The following is a 20575-nucleotide window of genomic DNA, read 5'->3' as shown; positions in this document are numbered from 1 at the left end:
ATGGTCAGTTGTGCTGTGGTACAAGAAACAGGCCTTGAGTGATGCTGAAGCGATGCCCTGTTTGCTGAGCTGGGCAAAACCTTTGCAATCAGACCCCTACGAATTAGTTTTTCAGGCTTTGTTACAAACCTGAAACTTGGGCCAACTTCAACAATTTGGGCTGCTTTATGGGGTTAGGGTTGAAAACCATGAAAAAAATCTGTGGCTATGACTGGCTTCTAAAACCTGAAACTCACAAAGGTGTGAATGCCCATTAATCAAAACGACCAGAGTTTGCACCGCTTGTAATTATTTGTTAGCCACCATTGCTGAAAAGTCTAGAACTGTTCTCTTATAACAGTTTCACTCTGGGACCACACCTACAAGCCCTGGGCTGGTGGAACTTCCACTGAGCTCAGTACAAGTGCTGCCTACAGAGGCTTTCAGGATCACCTTCATTAACTGTAATTTGAACAACAGTATTGAAATAGAATTATATTTTTCTGATCAATATTTTGCATCTGATGCACGTGCAATGGTATTCTCTTGTATAGTATGTTACACATCCACAGATGAAGAGAAATAAGCAACAAAACATTTATGAGAAATGAAATGGATCTTTCTAGGATGATTTCACTGGGCCCGATGATTCCCTCCTTGAGTCAATGTAATCTCGGGTGACTGAAGCATGCTGAATTCCTGAAATGCCTTCTGGCTTTTATAATCTTGAGGTTTATTACAAGCTGGCAAAGTTTAGAACAGTCCTGAATTCAATGAACCTACTTACATGTCTAAAGTTGTAGGTCTGGGATAGTTATTAGTAGATGCTAATGACCTAAATACTCTGTAAAAGAAGTTTCTTATACGTGTAATTTGTTTAATCAGCAGGTTTTATACTTTTTAATAAAAATATTTGCTACTGGGATTGTCTATTACACAAAATATTTTGGCAGTTATGTCCATTTACATTACATCTGTATGAAATATTTCATACAATAATTATATACCACAACATTCCACAGCAATTCTTACCCATTTAAATTGCCCCCATTATAGAAATAACCACCACATATTTTTATTTTGCCAGGAGAAAATAAACTCTTTGGAGAACAGCGTGGCACATTTTGCATAATCTTATGTGATCACTTATACCGAAGCCCCAATCATACTGCACATGTATTAGGAAGTAGAATTTTAGCTTAGATCCTCAGCTGAGATTTTAAACCCATGTACAATGAACATACTCAAACAGAAACATTCCACTGTGAGAACCATCTCATCACGTTTCAGTTCCACCCCTTAGGTTATATTCTCTAACATTTAGCACTGCTTTTAGCTCATATTGCTTTTTTTTTTGTTTTTAATTGCTCCTTTCATGGGTTTAGTTACATACTCCAGAGTATGGTATTATTTACAATTTTTCTTCCTACAACACTCATTCCCAGAGTATCAGAGCATCTCAATGAATTACAGATGCATCTGTTCTCACTGTTCTTACACTCTATTTTTACTGTGTTTTTTTTTTTTTAAAAGACTAACATATATTTTATTGTTCCAAATGGAAGCTTCCTACCACAGATTCAGATTTTGCATTTGACTTTTGCTCGTTATCCCTTTTGCTACAAGTGTAAGGCCATGGGAGGGAGCAGATGTGTAACAACATTTGTTTTTATTAAAAATATTAGAGAAAATGCATATAGAGATGGTCTCAGCCTATTGTGGGGACAAGGACTGGATTCAATGGTCAAGCGCCAGTATTAGCTCACCCTGACCAAGGTATGTCATGTGCCAGGAGAGCAGAGATATGCAAGGGCCCAAAGCAAGACAAGGCACTTAGATACTGGGCAAGCTGTTTTTTGTTAAAACACTGGCATTTCTGAGAAGAATTTTTGCTAGTCAAAGTTTTCACAAAACTTCGCACAAGTTTGATTTTGTTTGTGTGCAACACTCCAGGACAAAGTACAGTACAAAGTAAAATCTGGCAGCATTGCCCCACGGCACAGCAGACAATGAGAAGCCATTCAAGTCCTATCAATGAAACACACACACACACACACACACACACACACACACACACACACGGTGCTATTCTCTTCTCTCTCATCTGGAAATGCAGGAGGGACAGCTAGAGAGGTTGAAATGTAAGCACTGCTCCATTACACCTCTCAGTATGTACATTGTATTACTTAGCAATACATTACTTACAGGATTGACATTTTGCTAGTTATGGAATTGCTTTAATGAAACTATCTATATATTCCAGGTTTTGCCACATTGCCCTATCATGTATCTCTGCATGCCACATGTCACAGAAGGACTACTTTACATGTTTTAGTTTTGTATCCCTCCACATGTAGAGCCAAGAGTGAAATCCTGGCCCCACTGAAGTCAATGGCAAAACTCCTGTGGATCTCAGCAAAGCCAGGATTTTACCCCAGGGCTCTAACTACTGTCAGTTCAACAGAACATGACTCAGAGGGAGCCATTAAAATCTCTAAGGGTATGTCTACACTACCCGCTGGATTGGCATGCAGTTATCGATCCAGTGGGGATCGATTTATCACGTCTAGTCTAGACACGATAAATCAACCCCCGAGCCCTCTCCTGTCGACTCCTGTACTCCAGCGCCATGAGAGGCACAGGCAGAGTCAACGGGGGAGTGGCAGCGGTCGACTCACCGTGGTGAAGACACCACGGTAAGTCAATCTAAGTACGTCGACTTCAGCTACGTGAATAACGTAGGTGAAATTGCATAACTTAGATCGATTCCGCCCTAGTGTAGACCAGGGCTAAGACAGAACAGCTTTCTACACCAAAGAGTCATAACTTTAAAAGTCGGATATCTCAGGCCTTTTCAGGGCTAGAAGCAACTGCTGGGTCCCACTGAGAAACTGAACACCTCTCCTTTTCCAATAGGCAAAAGCTCCTGTGTCTACTCCGTTGCACCCTGAAATATCAGATTTTAAACTCTTGAAGGGCATGTCTGCACAGCAAAAGCCGCAAGGGAGTGAGCCTACACGAGCTAACATGAGTCCAGCTAGCACGAGTAACAAAAGCAATGGAGACAGTGCAGCATGGGCTTCAGCCTGGGTAGCACAAGCCTGGTGGCACAGACCCTGTACGTACTTTGCTTGCCAGCTTGCTCCGAAGCCAGCACTGTGCTGTCTTCACTGCTATGGTTAGCCACCCGAGCTGGATTCAAGCTAGCTCGGGTAGGCTAGCCTGTGTACTACCTTTGCTATGCAGATATACCCCAAGAGCTGTCGCAGACCCAAGACTGAAGGCTGCCCATCTTGGGCCTCTAACCAAGGTAGTTTACAGGGAAAATTTCACAACTGATGGGACAAGGTGGAAACATTTCCTTGGCAGGGTGATGGGGGAAAACAATTGATTCTACTTCCCAGTTTCAGTCTGGGGAGATGAGTTAGTGGGCAGCGGGGGTGGCTAAAGGTGTCTGGTAAATTAATTTTACCAGATATTACCAATACCAATATTGCAGTGCAATATTGGTATTGCCTCCAAACGTGGTATATATTGCAATGAAGCGATCTCTTGATGTAACAAAAACAAACCTGCAGCCTGAAGCAGCTTTTGGGGCGGGGGAGTGAGAATCAGCAGCGCCAGGACCACAGAGGCAAAGGTTGCAAGTTTGATAACTCTCTGCGTTAGACACATCATCCCAACAGCATCCCCCACAGCTCCCTACTCTCACTGCCCACTGTTGTATTCCTGGGCCATCACAGCTTTTCTATGTAAACCATAGATCTAAGTTCTGGGTTTGGATAATGCGGCATTAGAAAGTGCAGTTCAGGGCCAGATTTTCAGAGGCACAATTTTGCAAGCACAAACCCCTGCCTTTCAAAAAAATCTGGACCTACATGATCACTTCTACAGCTGAATGGAGCTAGAAAAATCTAAAGATGCATAAAGCAGGAATATAAGACTGCAGGGCTGAGAAAAGAATGGAGGTACAAAGCTGAGGCCAAATCTTGCTCTCCTCATGCATGCGAGTAGCCTCACAGGAGGGAATTGTAAGGAGAGCCAGACTTTGTCCCTAGTTTGTATCTTCCCAGTTGAAGGCACTGAAGCACGAGCTGAAGGCACTGAAACTACAGAAGTTTCAGAGGAGCCTTTTCACACAAAAAGATAATGACACGGTGGAACAGATTGCCAGAGACAGCAGCAGGAGATGAAACTGAATAGGAAAAAAAGAGTGGGGGGAAGAGAGAGACAGTAAAGTGGCTAGCAGCTTTGCCTCCTCTCTAAGTAGGCAGATGCATCTATTCAGGCTGCCACTCTCCCAACAATTACAGTGGGCCATAGTCCGAGATGCCTGGGTCACTGAATACAATTTTAAGCATAGCTCTGACTTGGTTCTACTGGCAAGGACTACTTAGATGGATGACATAAGATCGCTCTATGCAACATGCAACTAGGATGTTTGCAGAAGCAGTTACTCAGGTACTGCCCTGTAAAACAGTGCATGAGATTGATTTGGGCACAGGCCCTCATAGGAGCAGGGTGATTTTTGCAAAGGGAAAAATGAGGGCACTCCGGTCACGGAGCTGGCACAGGGAACAAGCTGGACAGGCATAGGAGAGGTGAGCAGGCCGCATTTGGAGATGCAGCAAGGGAGAAGAGGGTCCTCAATCTTCTCTTCGCCTCTCCTCAGGCAAGAACCCCTCCCCCACACTACCTGCCATCCTCTCCTCTTGCAGTATACAAGCTGGGGGGGAAAGCACAGTACTGGCCCCCAGCAGCCCCTTATTCTTCTCTACCAGTCCCCTCCTCAATCACTGTATTTGCCACCCTGTATTTGTGTTCTCTCTCTGGCTTCATACTCCTCCTCCCGTTTCTATTCTTTGTTCTATTTCCCTCTGCTCATTTTCTCCCTTGCTCATTCTACAATCTAGCTCCTCCCTGCCTCTGTTACCATTTTGCCATCACTCTGCCCCACTCACACTCTGCCTTTTCTTTTGCCCTCCAGAGCGAGGCTCCCATTTGCCTGTGCCATTCCACAATTTGTTACCCATCGACAGTGCAAAGGCAAGGTGGAGAAGCAGGGCTGCCCTCAGTGTTCTACAGATCGATGGCCATGCAGCTGAGCTACCTGGAGTCCAACAGGGTAGGGTGCCTGATTCCACAGGTGGAGGGCAGATAAGGTTTGAGAAAAGATTTCACACACAGGTGTGTATGGAGGAAGAGATCAGAGGGCAGGGCAGTGTAGCAACATCCAGCAGACCAAGCCTGGGGACAGATCTTACTTCTGATGCACATGCACTTAGCTTGCTGCCAATTTCACTAGCTTGGTTTGTCAGCAGATAGACTGTCTGAAAGGGTGAGTGTTGCAAATAAAGGGCCACACCTTTTTACAAAAAAGATCAGTACAAGTCTGGAAAATAGGGACCTTTTTGGTTTCTACAAACACAAAGGCTCATTCTCCTTTATTTTATTTGGTTACAGACAACAGACACTCAGATGTTCCTGTGACTGACACCACTGTGAGATGACAGACAGAACTGAAGCCTCCCTGAAAGCAATTTTTTCTTTTAATTAAAAGTTAAGTGTTATCAGTATGGTATCAGACAATGCATGTTTATTTTTAAGACCTAATTAAGGACTTCTGGTGGAAATCATACCATCATTGTTTGTGTCCATCTGTCTGAAGATTTTGTCTGTTCGTTTCTCCGGAGTGGACTCATCTTCTGGCATTTTCATTACAGATGACACCATTTTGTAGATTGCCTAAATATATAAAAAATAATAATGAAAAAAAGCTATAAAGCATCAGGACTGGGGAAAGGAACTTAAGCCTTCAGCAATAAACAAAGGCAGACGACCTTGGCAGACAGCTGAAAACCCCTATAAACCAAAACAAATAAAAGGACTTACAAACTTGATCTGCTTTTTCCAGCATTTATTTCTGATTTAGAAAATCAACACAACTGCTATGTTAGTCAATCTAGTAGCCAAGTCAGTATTTAAGTTAACACACTAAAATACAGGAGCTAAAATATATAGGAAAAAAGTTCCCACATGTAATTTTCCTTCCTTCCATTTGAGTCTGGGGAGTGGTCTCATTACTTCAGGATGACTTTTAATGCACCTGCATAGGCACTTACTGCTCTTCAATAATTATTTGTGTACAGTGGGCTGGGAGGTAGCTACATTTCCATGCTATGGAAAGGCGATGGACTGACTAAATTGAATACCTATTATCCATTGAACTCATGAGGTACAGCATGGGCAAGACAAATTCCCCTGCCAATTTAATTTCTCCCCAGCGTGTTCTAGAGGAACCATTTCTTGGGGGAGAAAAGTTGTTGTTCACTCTCCAGCTAAATTCTGTTCCTGGCAACACTTGCTGAAGCACTCAGAGAGGTTAATTATGATGGTGGCTTGGACACCTGTCCAGTAGGACACGGCCTGAGAGCACCAAGAGGCCTTTCACTTTAAAAGCACGGCAGGGCTCAAACCACAGAATTTGAACTTCAGAGTATATTACATTCATATCTGGAATTATGGTTCAATCCATTATAATCCTTGGGGCTGTTTGCAAAATTTGAGTCCAGATCTGGTATCGATTTTGAACACCTCAAATAGAGGGGGTGGGAAGAGGTTTGGAGGAGGTAGGAGGCAGACAAGGTGACTGGGGTTTTGGTTCAAGCCCATTTCTCCTCAGAGCCTCTACACATTTGTAATTTCTGGGTAGAATTATTTTCTGCAGTGCCATTTGGAATGACAGTGCGAAGAACTGCATCAGGAACATGCTCCAGCACCTATGCACTGGCTGCAACTCCTTTGAAGTTCCAGCAGCTAGCAGAACGCCTGTTAGGGTGCACCTCTACCTAGACCTGAAGTCTCAAGCTCAGCAGGCAAGTGGTTCCAGCAATATTAATTCAAATGGTAATTTTTTCAAAAGGTAAGTTTTACAAAACAAGACCATTCCTCACCTGCACAATTTCAAGCATTTCGCCACGACTGATATATCCATTGCCATCAAGATCATACATGCTAAATGCCCATTTCAGCTTCTGTTCGAGCTTTCCCCGAGAAGTGACGCTCAGTGCAATGATAAATTCCCTAAAGTCAATCGTCCCATCGCCGTTGGTATCAAAAGTGCGGAACACGTGCTCTGCAAACTTCGATGCATCACCATAGGGGAAAAAATTTGCATATATCTTTTTGAATTCCTCAACAGTCAAATGACCCGTGGGGCAATCTTTTAGGAAGCCTTTGTACCACTCCTGAAGCTCATGGTCTGTGAATTCTGTATTCTCCCGGAGATCCTGGAGTACCTCAGGTCGCAGCTTACTGTTCTGCTTCCCCATTCTGTTCTTGGTTAGGATCTAACAGCTGTAAAACAAAAGAGCAAGCACGTCACCTTCTGTGCCACGACTGAACTCCAATTGATATGTTACGCTCATGGACTGTAAACAAGTAATGCAGTGGAAAGATGGGTATTGATATGTGGACATTCAAGAAGTACAAACATATCAACTGATGAAGCCACCCCACAGAGAGTACTTCTGCACTGCAGAGAGCACTGGGCTGTTAAATATAAGCATCTGCATACAGCTTTAAACAAGAAAGTGCTTATCTATTTCATTAACCTTCTCTGTCAAAGAAATATCTGATTTCACTCTCTCCTCCCCTTTTTCCAAGATCTCCCAGTTGCTGATGCTGCCCGGGGGGGGGGGGGGGGGGGGCAAGGGGGGGTTGGGGGATGGAGAAGAGAAGAAATGGGTGGTTTTGGGTGACCCTGTGCATACCTCCTTGCTCAGTCATGTTCCTCTCCCCACAGCTCTACCCCAGCTTACCCTGCTACATAGCTTGGGATCCTTGAGTCCAGCTTGCAATGTGCTTTTCCAGCCTTTGACCACACAGCCCTGCACAGGCTGACATGCTGCTATTACTGGGTTGGGCCAGGGTCCAGCACGGGAAGCAATGGGGAGAAAACTCTTGAAAAATGTCCATATTTAAAGATTGAAAATCTTCCCGTTAGAAATCAAAGACACAAAGGGCAGTTACAGTGAGCGTTCAGTGCCTAAGTCAATAGGAGTTGAAAGCGCCTGTCTCCTCCTAGTGCCTTTGAAAATCCCCTCCTAAAGCAGTACTTTTCCCCTTTACTGCTACCATCAATCAGTATCAAAGGCTCCAGCCCTGGATCTGCAGCAGAGACATTCAGCAGAGCTGGAGCCAAGTCAAGGCCCTTCAGAATGCTTTGCATTGGTTGAGCCCAGTGTTCAAACAGCATAAGCAGGATGGAACAACAGAGGGAAGTGGGAAGGGACAAAGGACAGAAGTGCTGCAGGGAGATCTGGACTGAAAGCAGGCCCCACATTTAACGGGATCAACCCAGAAGACCTTTTCCTCCCTTCTCCCAACAGAGTTGCGGCAGCATGAGCAGCCGGGTCACCTAAGGAGAAGTAAAGGCATAACTGATTCAGCTCTTTTAAACACATTTTAATTCACAATGTTCCTAGGAACCTATACAACGAGAGTTTAAAAACAAAATACTTTCTGGGTTTGCAATCTGGCTGAAGCGATTGCAATGGCCTGACATATGCATATGGTGGGAGAATGACAAGGGTCTGGCTCCCTGTTGAGTCAATCAGATTGCAGCTATTATACAAGCTTATTCAATGATAGTGCTCAGTGGTACTTCAGAATGTAACATTCCCAACCTGGTCAAAAAGGCATCTCAATAATCTCATGGTTATATCAGGTGTTCAAGAAGGATCAGAGTGCAACAGACATCCTCAGCCCATTAGACAGGAGGGAGCCTTAGTGCTATGATGGCTTTGGTCACTTGTTTATTTCAGTACTTTGTAGACATTTGGAGCAAGCTGAAGGTGTTCACCCATACCAGATAAGAGCCCTTGATGACATTAATGATCTGGAGGACGGGATGAATTGCACCCCCAGCAAGTTCACAAATGACACTAAGCTGGGGGGAGAGGTAGATATGCTGGAGGGCAGGGATAGGGTACAGAGTGACCTAGACCAGAGGTTCTCAAATTGTGGTCCGCAGATCCGCGAGCTCCATTCAGGTGGGTCCGTGGATAGTTCCCTCTAAGGTGCGCACATGGGCAGCCGCACACAAGAGAATGAAGGGCCACCCACCTAATTAGTGGAGCCGCGCAAGCATGGCTCCACTAATTATGTGGGTGGACCCTGGAGAAGATGCATATGTAAGGTGAGGTGGTGGCCTTGGGGAGAATAAGGGTTAGGTGGGAGGGGGCAGTGGGGTGAGATGGGGTGGGGGGAATTTGGGACATGCAGGGCTGCGGTAGCCAGAGAAAGAGGTGATTTTCCCCAGCTCCAGGGCTGCGGCTGCCGGGGAGAGACCCCCCTCCTTCCCAGTCCCAGCTCAGGGGCTGCCACGGCGGGGGAGAGAGGGCACATCCATCACATTAGAAAGGTAAGACTACTGATGTTAAAATATGAGTTGTGTGCTTTTATTTGTAGAATAAAAAAAGATTATTATTAAGTTTTTTATATAGCACTTTTATCGGAAGTGCTTTACAATAGTTAGCTAATAGTACAAACAACATTTGGAAAGATCATTAAGTGGTCCGCTCAGATCCTCAGTAATTTTCAAGTGGGCCGTGAAAAAAAAAGTTTGAGAACCACTGAGCTAGATAAATTGGAGGATTGGGCTAGAAGAAATCTGATGAGGTTCAACAAGGAAATTGCAGAGTCCTGCACTTAGGACGGAAGAATCCCATGCACTGCTACAGGCTGGGGACTGACGGGCTAAGCGGCAGTTCCGCAGAAAAGGATCTGAGGATTACAGTGGATGAGAAGCTGGATATGAATCAGCAGTGTGCCCTTGTTGCCAAGAAGGCTAACGGCATATTGGGCTGCATTAGTAGGAGCATTGCCAGCAGATCGAGGGAAGTAATTATTCCCCTCTATTCGGCACTGGTGAGGCCACATCTGGAGTATTGCGTGGTTTTGGGCCCCTCACTACAGGAAGGATGTGGACAAATTGGAGAGAGTCCAGCAGAGGGCAACGAAAATGATTAGGAGGTTGGGGCACATGACTTATGAGGAGAGGTTGAGGGAACTGGGCTTATTTAGTCTGCAGAAAAGAAGAGTGAGGGGGGATTTGATAGCAGCCTTCAACTACCTGAAGGGGGGTTCCAAAGAGGATGGAGCCAGGGGCAGCGAGTTGTATGGGCCCATGGTGCCCGGGCTCCAGCAAAATCAGGGCCTGGGGGGCCAGGCTCCACCAATGTTCGGAGCCGGGTCTTTCCCTTGGCCCCTCCTGCCGCCCCCGTGTGCTCCCCCGGTCCTTCCTGCCGCCCCCGTGTGCCTCCCCCGGAGTGTCCCTCGCCCCCCCCGGAGCATCCCTGCCTGCCCTGCAGCTCCACACTGCGCTCCCTCAGCCGGCTACAAGAGAGCGGCACCGGGGGCAGGCTAAGGCGGGTGCTGTGCCTGCAGAGGGAGGAGGCGCATGCCAGTGTCCCCCCCCAGCAGGCGACTCCGAGGTGGGGGGCTTATCCTGGCTAGACCTCTTGAGCAGCAGCCTGGGGGAGGGGGGGTTGGGTGAGTGTCATGCCGGGGAGGGCCCCACTCCCCTGGAGCTCACTGCTGCCAGTGGGGAGAGGGCTGGGGGGAGTCGTCCTCTCTGGCCCCCCACCCCAGCCCCGGGGCAGCCTGCCTGCTGCACCCCAAACTCTTCATTCCCAGCCCAGTCCAACGCCCACACCCTGCACCCAAACCCCCTCCCACAGCCAGCACCCCAAGCCCCCTCATACCCCAACCCCATGTCCCAGCCCAGAGCCTTCACCCCTTCCACACCCGAACTCTCTCCCAGAGCCTGCACCCCACACCTCCTCCTGCACCCCAACCCCCTGCCTGAGCCCAGAGCCTGCACCCAAACTCCGTCCCAGAGCCTGCACTCCTCCTGCACCCAAGCTTCTTCCCAGAGCCTGCACCCCACACCCCCTCCTGCACCCAAACTCCATCCCAGAGCCTTGGGCAGGGAGGGGTGGGACTTGGACCCGTTCTGGGCACCAGCAAAAATTATACAAACCTGCCACTCCTGCATGGAGCTAGGCAGTTCTCAGTGGTGGCAGATGACAGAACAAGGAGCAATGGTCTCAAGTTGCAGTGGGGGAGGTCTAGGTTGGATATTAGGAAAAACTATTTCACTAGGAGGGTGGTGAAGCACTGGAATGGGTTACCTCGGGAGGTGGTAGAATATCTATCCTTAGGTTTTTACGGCCCGGCTTGACAAAGCCCTGACTGGGATGAGTTAGTTGGGGTTGGTCCTGCTTTGAGCAGGGGGTTGGACTAGATGACCTACTGAGGTCTCTTCCAACCCTAATCTTCTATGATCCTCTGTTTCTTTGAAAGGTGCTCAATACACTCTTATAAAAACAGTCGGTAACATACACGTTTTCCCCTCTTACCATCCTCAGCCTCTCGGTTACCCAGCAATATCAACCACTAACTGAGAAGACAGAGGAGCTCAAGGTTAGCAAACACACACTTAGCTACATACCACGGAGACCGTCAACCTGCTGACTAAGGGCTAGTCTACATTAGAAGCGCTGTAGCGCATCTGGTGAAGATGCTCTATGCCGACGGTCTATACCAGCGGTTCTCAAACTTTTGTAGTGATGACCCCTTTCATACAGCAAGCCTCTGAGTGCGACCCCACCCTTATAAATTAAAAACATTTTTTAAATATTTAACACTATTATAAATGCTGGAGGTGAAGCGGGGTTTGGGGTGGAGGCTGACAGCTCGTGACCCCCCCCCCAGGTCATAACCTCGCGACCCTCTGAGGGGTCCCGACCCCCAGTTTGAGAACCTCTGGTCTATACTGTGAGAGGCTGTAGCTATGTCAGCAGGAGAAGCTCTCCTGCCAACATAGCGCAGTCCACACCGGCGCGGAGGTCGGTGTAACTTACATCGCTCAGGGGTGTGCCTTATTCAGCCCCCTGAGCGACATATGTTATACCGACATAATCTGTACTTTAGACAAACCTTAATACTGCCAGCTCTTTATTATGACAAAGGAGGTTCTTCGTTTGCAGCAACATCAGCTTTTGCAAATCGAAGTTCTGTGCAATGTTATGCCTCTCATTTGTATAGACATTGGTAAGAGTTCAAGAACATGCATTAACATGCAAAAACCTACCAGAATCTCTAACATTGCTACATTAAAAAGGTTTGTACACTCGTGAATCAATTTACTCTTAGCTTAAATTAAGGACCTAATTTTACGTTGCTTTGTATAGTCATTTACACCACTAAGTGAGTGCAAAGTGCATGTAGTGACTACGAGCAGACCAGGTCATGCATTGTGTGTGTGCAGTACTGTGCCCTACCTACATTGAGAAACAAGACAAGCAGAACACCAAGACGTGACACGACAAATGCAGTGAGATAAGACATCTGATAACGAGTAAGCACTTTGCAGGCAGCAAAAGCTCAGTTCATGCACCAAAACCTAAAAAATGTGAAGGGTCACCAAAAATAACTGCAATACTTCAGAGGATTATCATTTTATTTGTATTCCATTTACCTTCCACACAGCCTAAGCAATACAAAATCCACATCCTGCTCTGCGGCTTACTGCTTCGAAACAAAAACCAACCAGCTGCTCATTAATAAAACACACCAGGTTCAACGGAAAACTCTGCTGTTATCATTAGCTGCTTCTGTTTTGTCGGAAACCACAAACATTCCAGCTCACTAGCATTATTTCTAGTCACTCAGTCACAAAGTTTGCTCTGTTCCTTTGACACATCCCCAACTTGCTTCCAAAATGCTGAAACTAAACTGGCAGACACTAAAGCAGCAGCCATTTAGAGACACAGGGCAGCTCTCTAGCTAACTGCAAGTTTGCAGCTACCCGTACTTCCTCTCCATCTGTATGTCAAACCCACTCTGCTCCACATATTCATACTCAAATGAGTCTGTATGCACAGGGCAGGGAACACAACCATACTTTCTACTCTGCTGCATTTTAAGGGGTGGTCAGGCCTCTGCAGAGAAGGGCAGATTAGAGTGAAGAAAATCAGTCCAGTTTAGGAAGCAAATTATTTTAATGTAATGCTTCTGGCCCTGTATGAACCTTTCCCCCCTTCCCTTTTCCCTTCTAGAGGCCTCATCACCTGCTAAGAGTTACTATCTCCTGGTCAAAAGCTACTGAAGTCTGTGGGAGCCTTTCCATTGAGTTCAACAAGCTCTGAATCAGATCATACGGCAACAGCAGCATCTGGGAGAGCAGCAGAGGCTGTTTAAGGGCAGAAACCAGGAATAACCTCAGATACATGGGGGAAATGCAGGCATGATCACCACTTCTTCACTCCCCACTCCAAAAACTGGTGGCTCAAGGAGGTGGTTGGGTAGGCAGATCTCAGTATTTTCCCCTTCCTCCTGCATCCCCATCAACTCTGAGAGTGACAGGCAGCTGGCCATGGGAGGGGAGGGAAAGAAAGGGAGATCTTGTAGCCTGGGAAGCCAGGGGACCATCCCCCCACTGAATCGAATGTTGGCTACAAGGTCTGGGGAAGGGGAGACTGGAGACCTGTGTGGGAGCTCAGATAGCAGGCCATTGCATAACAAGCAATGGGAACCTTCATTTCTCTAGAGCCCCCCCAAACTTCTTGACAACTGTTAAAACATGGCATTCCCACCATCCTCCAAAGGCTGTCCAATCTTACTCTCTTCCCAGGGTTTCTTTCATTATTAACTTAAACAGTGACTGAAAACCTCAGCCTGAGCTTGGCTATTTTCCTAATGTTTTTCTCCCTGTAGATTCTCTGTTGCCTGCCCCTCATTCTCATCCATGCTACAGAGATTCAAAACCTCTCTATACACCATGGTTGGAACTTACATGACACACCTGCTCTGGCTGCCAAGGCAAGTCAGCAACACAACTCTCCACCTTTATGCAGGTGTCAAACACCTGACACCCTGTGTTTCAACAACCCTGTGTTCAGAGGTAAGTGATGTTCACTGAATTAGTTCGGCCCTACAACATGGCATCTACTGGGTAACATGGAAGGGACCGAAACTGTGAGAAACCTGTGGAGAGTGGTATCGGCAGGAAGAGGAAAGGGCACTGGTAGCATTCTCCCACCATTGACACTGTAGTTGTTTCTAACCCTTCTGTGGTGAACTCTGTGTAGTGTGGACAGGGATGTGTGGCTAGCTTTAGGAGAGAGTTGACTGGGATCAGCCACTGCTCTGTGAAGAATCCTCCACCTGAAACTGACTGATCTTTGGACACAAATTTCTTCACACATTTCTGTGAATATGAACAAAATCACTCTGTGGTTTTTATACCCCAGGGGTAGGCAACCTGCGGCATGCATGCCGAAGGCGACACGCAAGCTGATTTTCAGTAGCACTCACACTGCCCGGGTCCTGGCCATCGGCCTGGGGAGCTCTGCATTTTAATTTAATTTTAAATGGAGCTTCTTAAACATTTTAAAAACCTTATTTACTTTACATACAACAATAGTTTAGTTATATATTACAGACTTATAGAAAGTGACCTTCTAAAAACATTAAAATGTATTACTGGCACACGAAACCTTAAATTAGAGTGAATAAATGAAAACTCGGCACACCACTTCTGAAAGGTTGCCAACCCCGTTATACCCCAATGATCAGTGCGGCAAGGAGGCTGTGGAATCAGGATGCAGGCATGCAAATAACCAGAGATTTATGACTGGTCTGTGGTAATTAGAAACTCCAAAGTTATCCTCACAAGGTGACCACAAACACGCTATTAGTAGGGCGATCAATTTAAGAGCTCTTTGGGGCAGGGACTGTAATTTACTACATGTTTGTGTTTTGCCTAGTGCAAGGGGTCTTGACCTGGTGGATGCCTCTAGTTGCTACTGCAATATAAATGCTAAACTAATAATAAAGGCTGTGTTGATTCCATTTACTGGAATATCACTACTTCCTTATGTGAGGAGAAGAGAGATTTATTGCAATTAGAATGAAATTCATTTGATATTAACTTCAAAAGCTCTATACTCCATTAGGCCTTTGCATTCAACAAATTATAGGTTACCTTAGGTGACTTCAAACCCATCTTTTAGTTCAGATTATTTTAGAAAAGTAACATGCAATGCATTAAAATGCAATTATTCTTCAGTGTCTGAGCTTTTCAAATGGATTCTTAATGTGCCAAACTCAAATATAAACCTGCAGTTGTGTAACCAATTTGTTAAGAGTAATTAAGTAAGTGACATTAATGTTAATTTATTAAAGCACATCCAAAGAAATAGCTCTTAGATAAGACTTGTGTTTCAGGTAGCTCCTGCAAAATGAAATGCCCAAATATCTCATTAATCATGACAAGAAACCCTGCTGCTGGCATCCAACTGACATTTCATTCAATTGCTCTAAAACTCTTTCATCAAATCAGATTCCCGAGGCTCATTAGCTGTTTTAGCCTTAGAAACACTTGGGAGGATAGTCAGTAATGGAAATCACAGGTAGTGGGCTCTCAAAGAGGAAAGTTTAAGTCAGTCTTATGATTAGTCTCTCTTTTGCCACATGATTTATATATTTCAGATAATATACTGGATAATATCAGAGGAGTAGCCGTGTTAGTCTGGATCTGTAAAGAGCGACAAAGAGTCCTGCAGTACCTTATAGACTAACAGACGTATTGGAGCATAAGCTTTCGTGGGTGAATACTCACTTCGTCAGATGCATGGAGTGGAAATTTCCAGAGGCAGGTATAAATATGGAGGCAAGAATCAGTCTAGAGATAACGAGGTTAGTTCAATCGGGAAGGATGAGGCCCTCTTCTAGCAGTTGAGTTGTGAACACCAAGGAAGGAGAAAATGCTTTTGTAGTTGGATAGCCATTCACAGTCTTTGTTTAATCCTGAGCTGATGGTGTCAAATTTGCAGATGAACTGAAGCTCAGCAGTTTCTCTTTGAAGTCTGGTCCTGAAGTTTTTTTGCTGCAGGATGGCGACCTTTAAATCTGCTATTGTGTGTCCAGGGAGATTGAAGTGTTCTCCTACAGGTTTTTGCATATTGCCATTCCTAATATCTGATATATACAAATTTCCACTACATGCATCTGATGAAGCGAGTATTCACTCACGAAAGCTTATGCTCCAATATGTCTGTTAGTCTATAAGGTGCCACAGGACTCATACTGAAGAATATACACAAGCATTGGCTAAAACACGCTGCTGATGAAAATTCTTCCAGGTTTGAGAAAGGTGACGGTGGTATGAGGAAGAAGATTAAAGACTCCTGGAGCCCTTCACCCACCTATGAGCACTGGTTTCATCTTGCTATGCTTCACAGGACATTGTACTGATGTTCTGGTTGACTCACCCACAATTTGGGGACCTTACTTAAAAGGCATTTAGCTCTTAGCATTTGCATGTACAATGTGTTAAAAGAGGTAGATTTAGACTGACGGTAGATCCTTTGCTGGCAGATCAGTTAAGAAACCACCAGTCTGTCCCTCAAAATAGATTTCTTCATCACCTCCAAACTAACCACTGAGAAAGTGGCCAACCTTCCGTCCTGGCAAGGTGTAGGAGAAAAGCTGTTGGTTTAGTAACAAATGTACTATTGAAAAGAGATAGCAAGACAAAGCCACCAAGAACAGCAATACTCTAAAGAAATTAAAGGAGGCTTTAAAAATTTCATCAAGGGATTTGTAATGTTGTAGAGCAAATGAAAAATAGGAAAGCTCAGCTTTTGATAGAGATTTAAATCAGAGGTACAGGAAAGTAAACAGGCAGCTCCATAATGGATTTTGCATCTACTATAAAGGGGACTTCCTGGGGGAGTGAATAGGCTTGGAGATTCAACGACCTTCCCCTAATTTCTCACCCTAGAAGTAGTCACTCCATATCAGGGATGAGACATAATATAAAGGTGCTGTAAGGGAAGACAGCATGCATCATACCCAGTCCTATGCCTATTTTGCTTGATAAACAGAGGTCTTAGTTTTCAGGGTGATCACCTGCGATTTTCATAAGCATGGAATTCCTGACAGTAACAAAAGAAGAGAAAAGTAAAAAGGAATGCATTATAGATGCATAGACAAGAACTTGAAGATGTAACAGACCCTTAGGCTTTGGAATGTACAGTTTACCAGAAAGACAAAATGTTATAGCAGATGATTCACTGTGTAGGGCCCAGGAAGGGAAAAAACAATGAAAAAGGATTTTTGTTCAAGTCTCGTGCCTGGAGTTTTGGTAAATGTTAGCTGTATATTTAATCATACTCCCTCTACCCCCTAAAACAACACCCCTGCTGTAATGAGGTCTAGAAGTATAGCCAAGTTAGAAATTAAAATGCAGAGAATAAATGGATTAAGTTGTTCTAAATTTCCTTCTCATATAGAATCACCAGAATGTAGTCAATGATCCTACAACAAAATCCTAAGGAAGAGTGAATCTGGATTTTTAACCACCGAAGATGAAGACTCACTAGAAAGTAAGTGCAGGATACAATAGCGAACAACCATATCCACACATTTCAAATGGCTTAAAGTATCTAGCCAGTAGCCAGAAATACCAGTTACTGCTAAATTAGAAGACTGGGTGTTGGCATCACTAGAAAAATTTCAGGTACTAATGACAAAGTTCCATTCACTTTTAGATTTTCAACTCTAAATTGAGCATTGCTTATTGCAGGTAAAATCTCTCTCTGCATGCACAAGCCAGGAGACTGACTACTTTCATTTCAGCCCTCTGGAAGACAAACTCTTTGAACTGAATTCCTGGTAAGATGTGTTAGTGAATCAGTTAAAAAAGCCTGGGGAAGACAAACTCCTTAGAGGGATACACTTCCTTGTGGTATTTCCTTGCCTCCTTGAGTGCTGATTTAGTGTTCATAAAAAGAGGAAAATGTATGAAATACCTCCGTGTATGTGTGTGTCTACAGTATTCTTCATCAGGGAAGGACCGCACACAGAGAGATGTAATAAATAATCGTTGTATATGAGAGCATTAGTTTTGCAGGGGGAAAAAAATCTAGCATCATTCCAATCTCAATGAGCTACAAAGAGAGTAAAATCATGTATAAAAACCATGAAGGTCTCGAAATAGGTTGCATTGTGCCTTTGGGACCCCAGCAACACTCAGCAAATGGACAACATGAGCCAGGAATATTGTTAAATGAGATTTTGGAAGGCAAGAGATGCTCCTATGTCAATAGATATCTTTTTAGAAACAGTTAAAATGTCAGTCCAAGCATCTGATGCACTTCTCTTGAAACTGCAATGGTACTTTAGGTGGGCACAGGCCCGCCGACAGCAATTCCAGGCCCCAGGGCAGAACAGTTAATGGCCCCCCCTAGAAAGGAATGGCTGAGATTTATGACACTATAACACATGAGAACCCATGTGTCAGTTGTGGCGTTGTTTGATCTAGTTAACTTTTTTTCCCAGTTACAGCACCAGTATTAAACAAATTGTGAGCCTATATATAAGATGTAGATGTAGAAAGCTGGGAGCCCCGGGCACTTTAAATCACCATTGGAGGGGGCCCCGGCCTCTGGCGGAGCTTTAAAGGGCCCGGAGCGCCGCTGCAGTAGCTGCTGGGGAGCCCCAGGCCCTTTAAATTGCCACCAGGGGAAGCCGATCTGCCCTGGTACGGTGCACCGACTCTTGCTGGTGCACCGTACCGTGGCGTACCGGCTTACTTTCACCTCTGATCTGCGCTGTCAGGTTTTTGTAAGACATCCACAGGAAAACACACATCTGTTTTGTACTTTTTATACCAGAATTAATAGAAAGTTTCTTCCCCCTAAAACAAACAAACAAAGCTTTGTGCAATAAATCACTGGCCTACTACACATATATCACAGCTGTCAGCGGGAACAGAGCCTTGGATCTTTAGCACCAACAATTACCACTTATGCTCAAGGACTAACTTATCTGTCAACAGACGACAGTCTCTGTATGAACCAGCAGGTAGAGAGAGACAGGATCACACTTTATCCGGCATATTCCATTTGTACATCATATGAATTAACAAATATACACTAGTCTAAGGAGACTAAGCCTTGTCCCATTCTAGGCTTCGTTAGCAGCTTGCCAGGACCCAAGAACTGCACTTCATTTGCTTGAAATGGAGCAGAATGCCCTCAATACAAAATGCAGCTCAGATTTTGGCCTCCTATGATTTAATCAGGGCAGCCTTCCACTCTTCAGAGAAGAAGCAATGCAGACTGGGACCTATCATCTCCACAGGCTGCACCTGTGTAAAGGTAAGGTTGACTGAAGGCAGCCTGGTAGAATTCAATAGGCTGCATTTTGATCTTTAGACCAACAGCATTGCTGCATGATTGTAACATGCCGAACAGCTTCAGTGAGCCAAAGCCATTAACATCAAGCATGCAAACTGGGATTACAATGACAAGTATGTGAACCACACCCCACTGCACCCCACTTGCTTTGCCCAAAGAGAGTCAGTGAGTGGGCCTACTTGTGAGAGTAAGGCAAATGAAATGTGGAAGCATACGGGTATCTGACAATAACTCTCAGGTAAAGAGCCGTTTTTGTTGTCTGTTTACTGCCAGTATCCTAAGCAACAGCCTGAAATAGGTAGGCTACAGGACATATACAAACATGTTGCTATAGAAATCTGGTCCTTCTTGGTAAGATCATGTAAACCTTGCTGCAAAAGCAGCTATTTAACAGGACACTGTCAATTTACCTTTGAACCCAAATTTAAATCTGGTAGTAACTACGTTTCATAAAATTTCAGCCCAGAGCCTCAGCCCTGTCGCCCATGGCCTGACAGCCCTGGGACCCAGCCCTGCCATCCGGGTCTGACAGCTGAAGGCTCCAGGCTGTACTGTACCTGTAGTTGGGATCCAGGGACCAGGTTCATTATTAGCCAAAGGTTCATAATAATGAAGGGTGTTATAGCACGGATGTACTGTAGTAAACAATACAACAGAATTAATGACAAATCAGTTGGATTGTTAATTTTTTCACTTTTAATAATCTGTACTGTTATTAATATAAAAGTGAAGAAATGCTGACCTATAACATAATTTTTAAGTTGGCAGTGTCCTTTTGAAAAGGTTATTTTTTAAAAAGTGAAAGTGAAGTTAGTGGAACCCCCCCACCCCCCCCCCACCCACTGTTTAGGGCAGAATTTTCAAAAAAGAGTTCAGTCCCCTTTTAGGCACCAAAATAAGTAGCAACATTTTTTTTAAACAAACCTCAGCATGTTGGATGCACGTCAGGTGCTGAACTGTTCTGAAAAACTGGCCATAAGCATCACAATGGGTGCTGAGCGCTTATAAGGGCAAGATGAGCACTATAAATATATATCTACAAACTCTCTTGAAAATCTGCATTTATGGACAAAGGCCTGGACCCTGCATATGACTGCATGCTGAGAGCACCCTTGAGTCTGCACAGATTCCCTTTGATTTGGTTGAGACAACTGCAGTTGGAACTTAAGAAATTCACCTATGAGCCTTCCCATTACTGGGGTGGGGCATCCTGGTCCTATTGAAGGCAGTGGGAGCTTTGCCATTGATTTCAATGGGGGCAGGAGTTCACTTCTGATTTACTGAGCAAATCTAGCAATGGATGGCACCCACCAGCACTGCATTCA

At 44.9% G+C, this 20575-nt stretch overlaps 1 protein-coding gene across 2 annotated transcripts in view; it reads right to left on the bottom strand.

Moving 5' to 3' along the window:
• Positions 1-20575, bottom strand: part of HPCAL1 (hippocalcin like 1) — a 111311-nt gene that overhangs the window by 1663 nt on the left and 89073 nt on the right. For both annotated transcript variants that reach the window (XM_024208381.2, XM_026655431.1), the window contains exons 3-4: positions 6933-7335; positions 5619-5724 (exon numbers count right to left, since the gene is read on the bottom strand). In XM_024208381.2, the coding sequence (XP_024064149.1) occupies positions 5619-5724; positions 6933-7310 (484 nt within the window). In that variant the 5' untranslated portion in view covers positions 7311-7335. The remainder of the gene's footprint in view (positions 1-5618; positions 5725-6932; positions 7336-20575) is intronic.

This window comes from Terrapene carolina, unplaced genomic scaffold (genome assembly GCF_002925995.2).
Source record: "Terrapene carolina triunguis isolate 2854851 unplaced genomic scaffold, T_m_triunguis-2.0 Scaffold42, whole genome shotgun sequence".
NCBI lineage: Eukaryota > Metazoa > Chordata > Testudines > Emydidae > Terrapene > Terrapene triunguis.
Note: the sequence above shows the minus strand (reverse complement) of the source record. Positions and strands in the feature narration are given on the sequence as shown.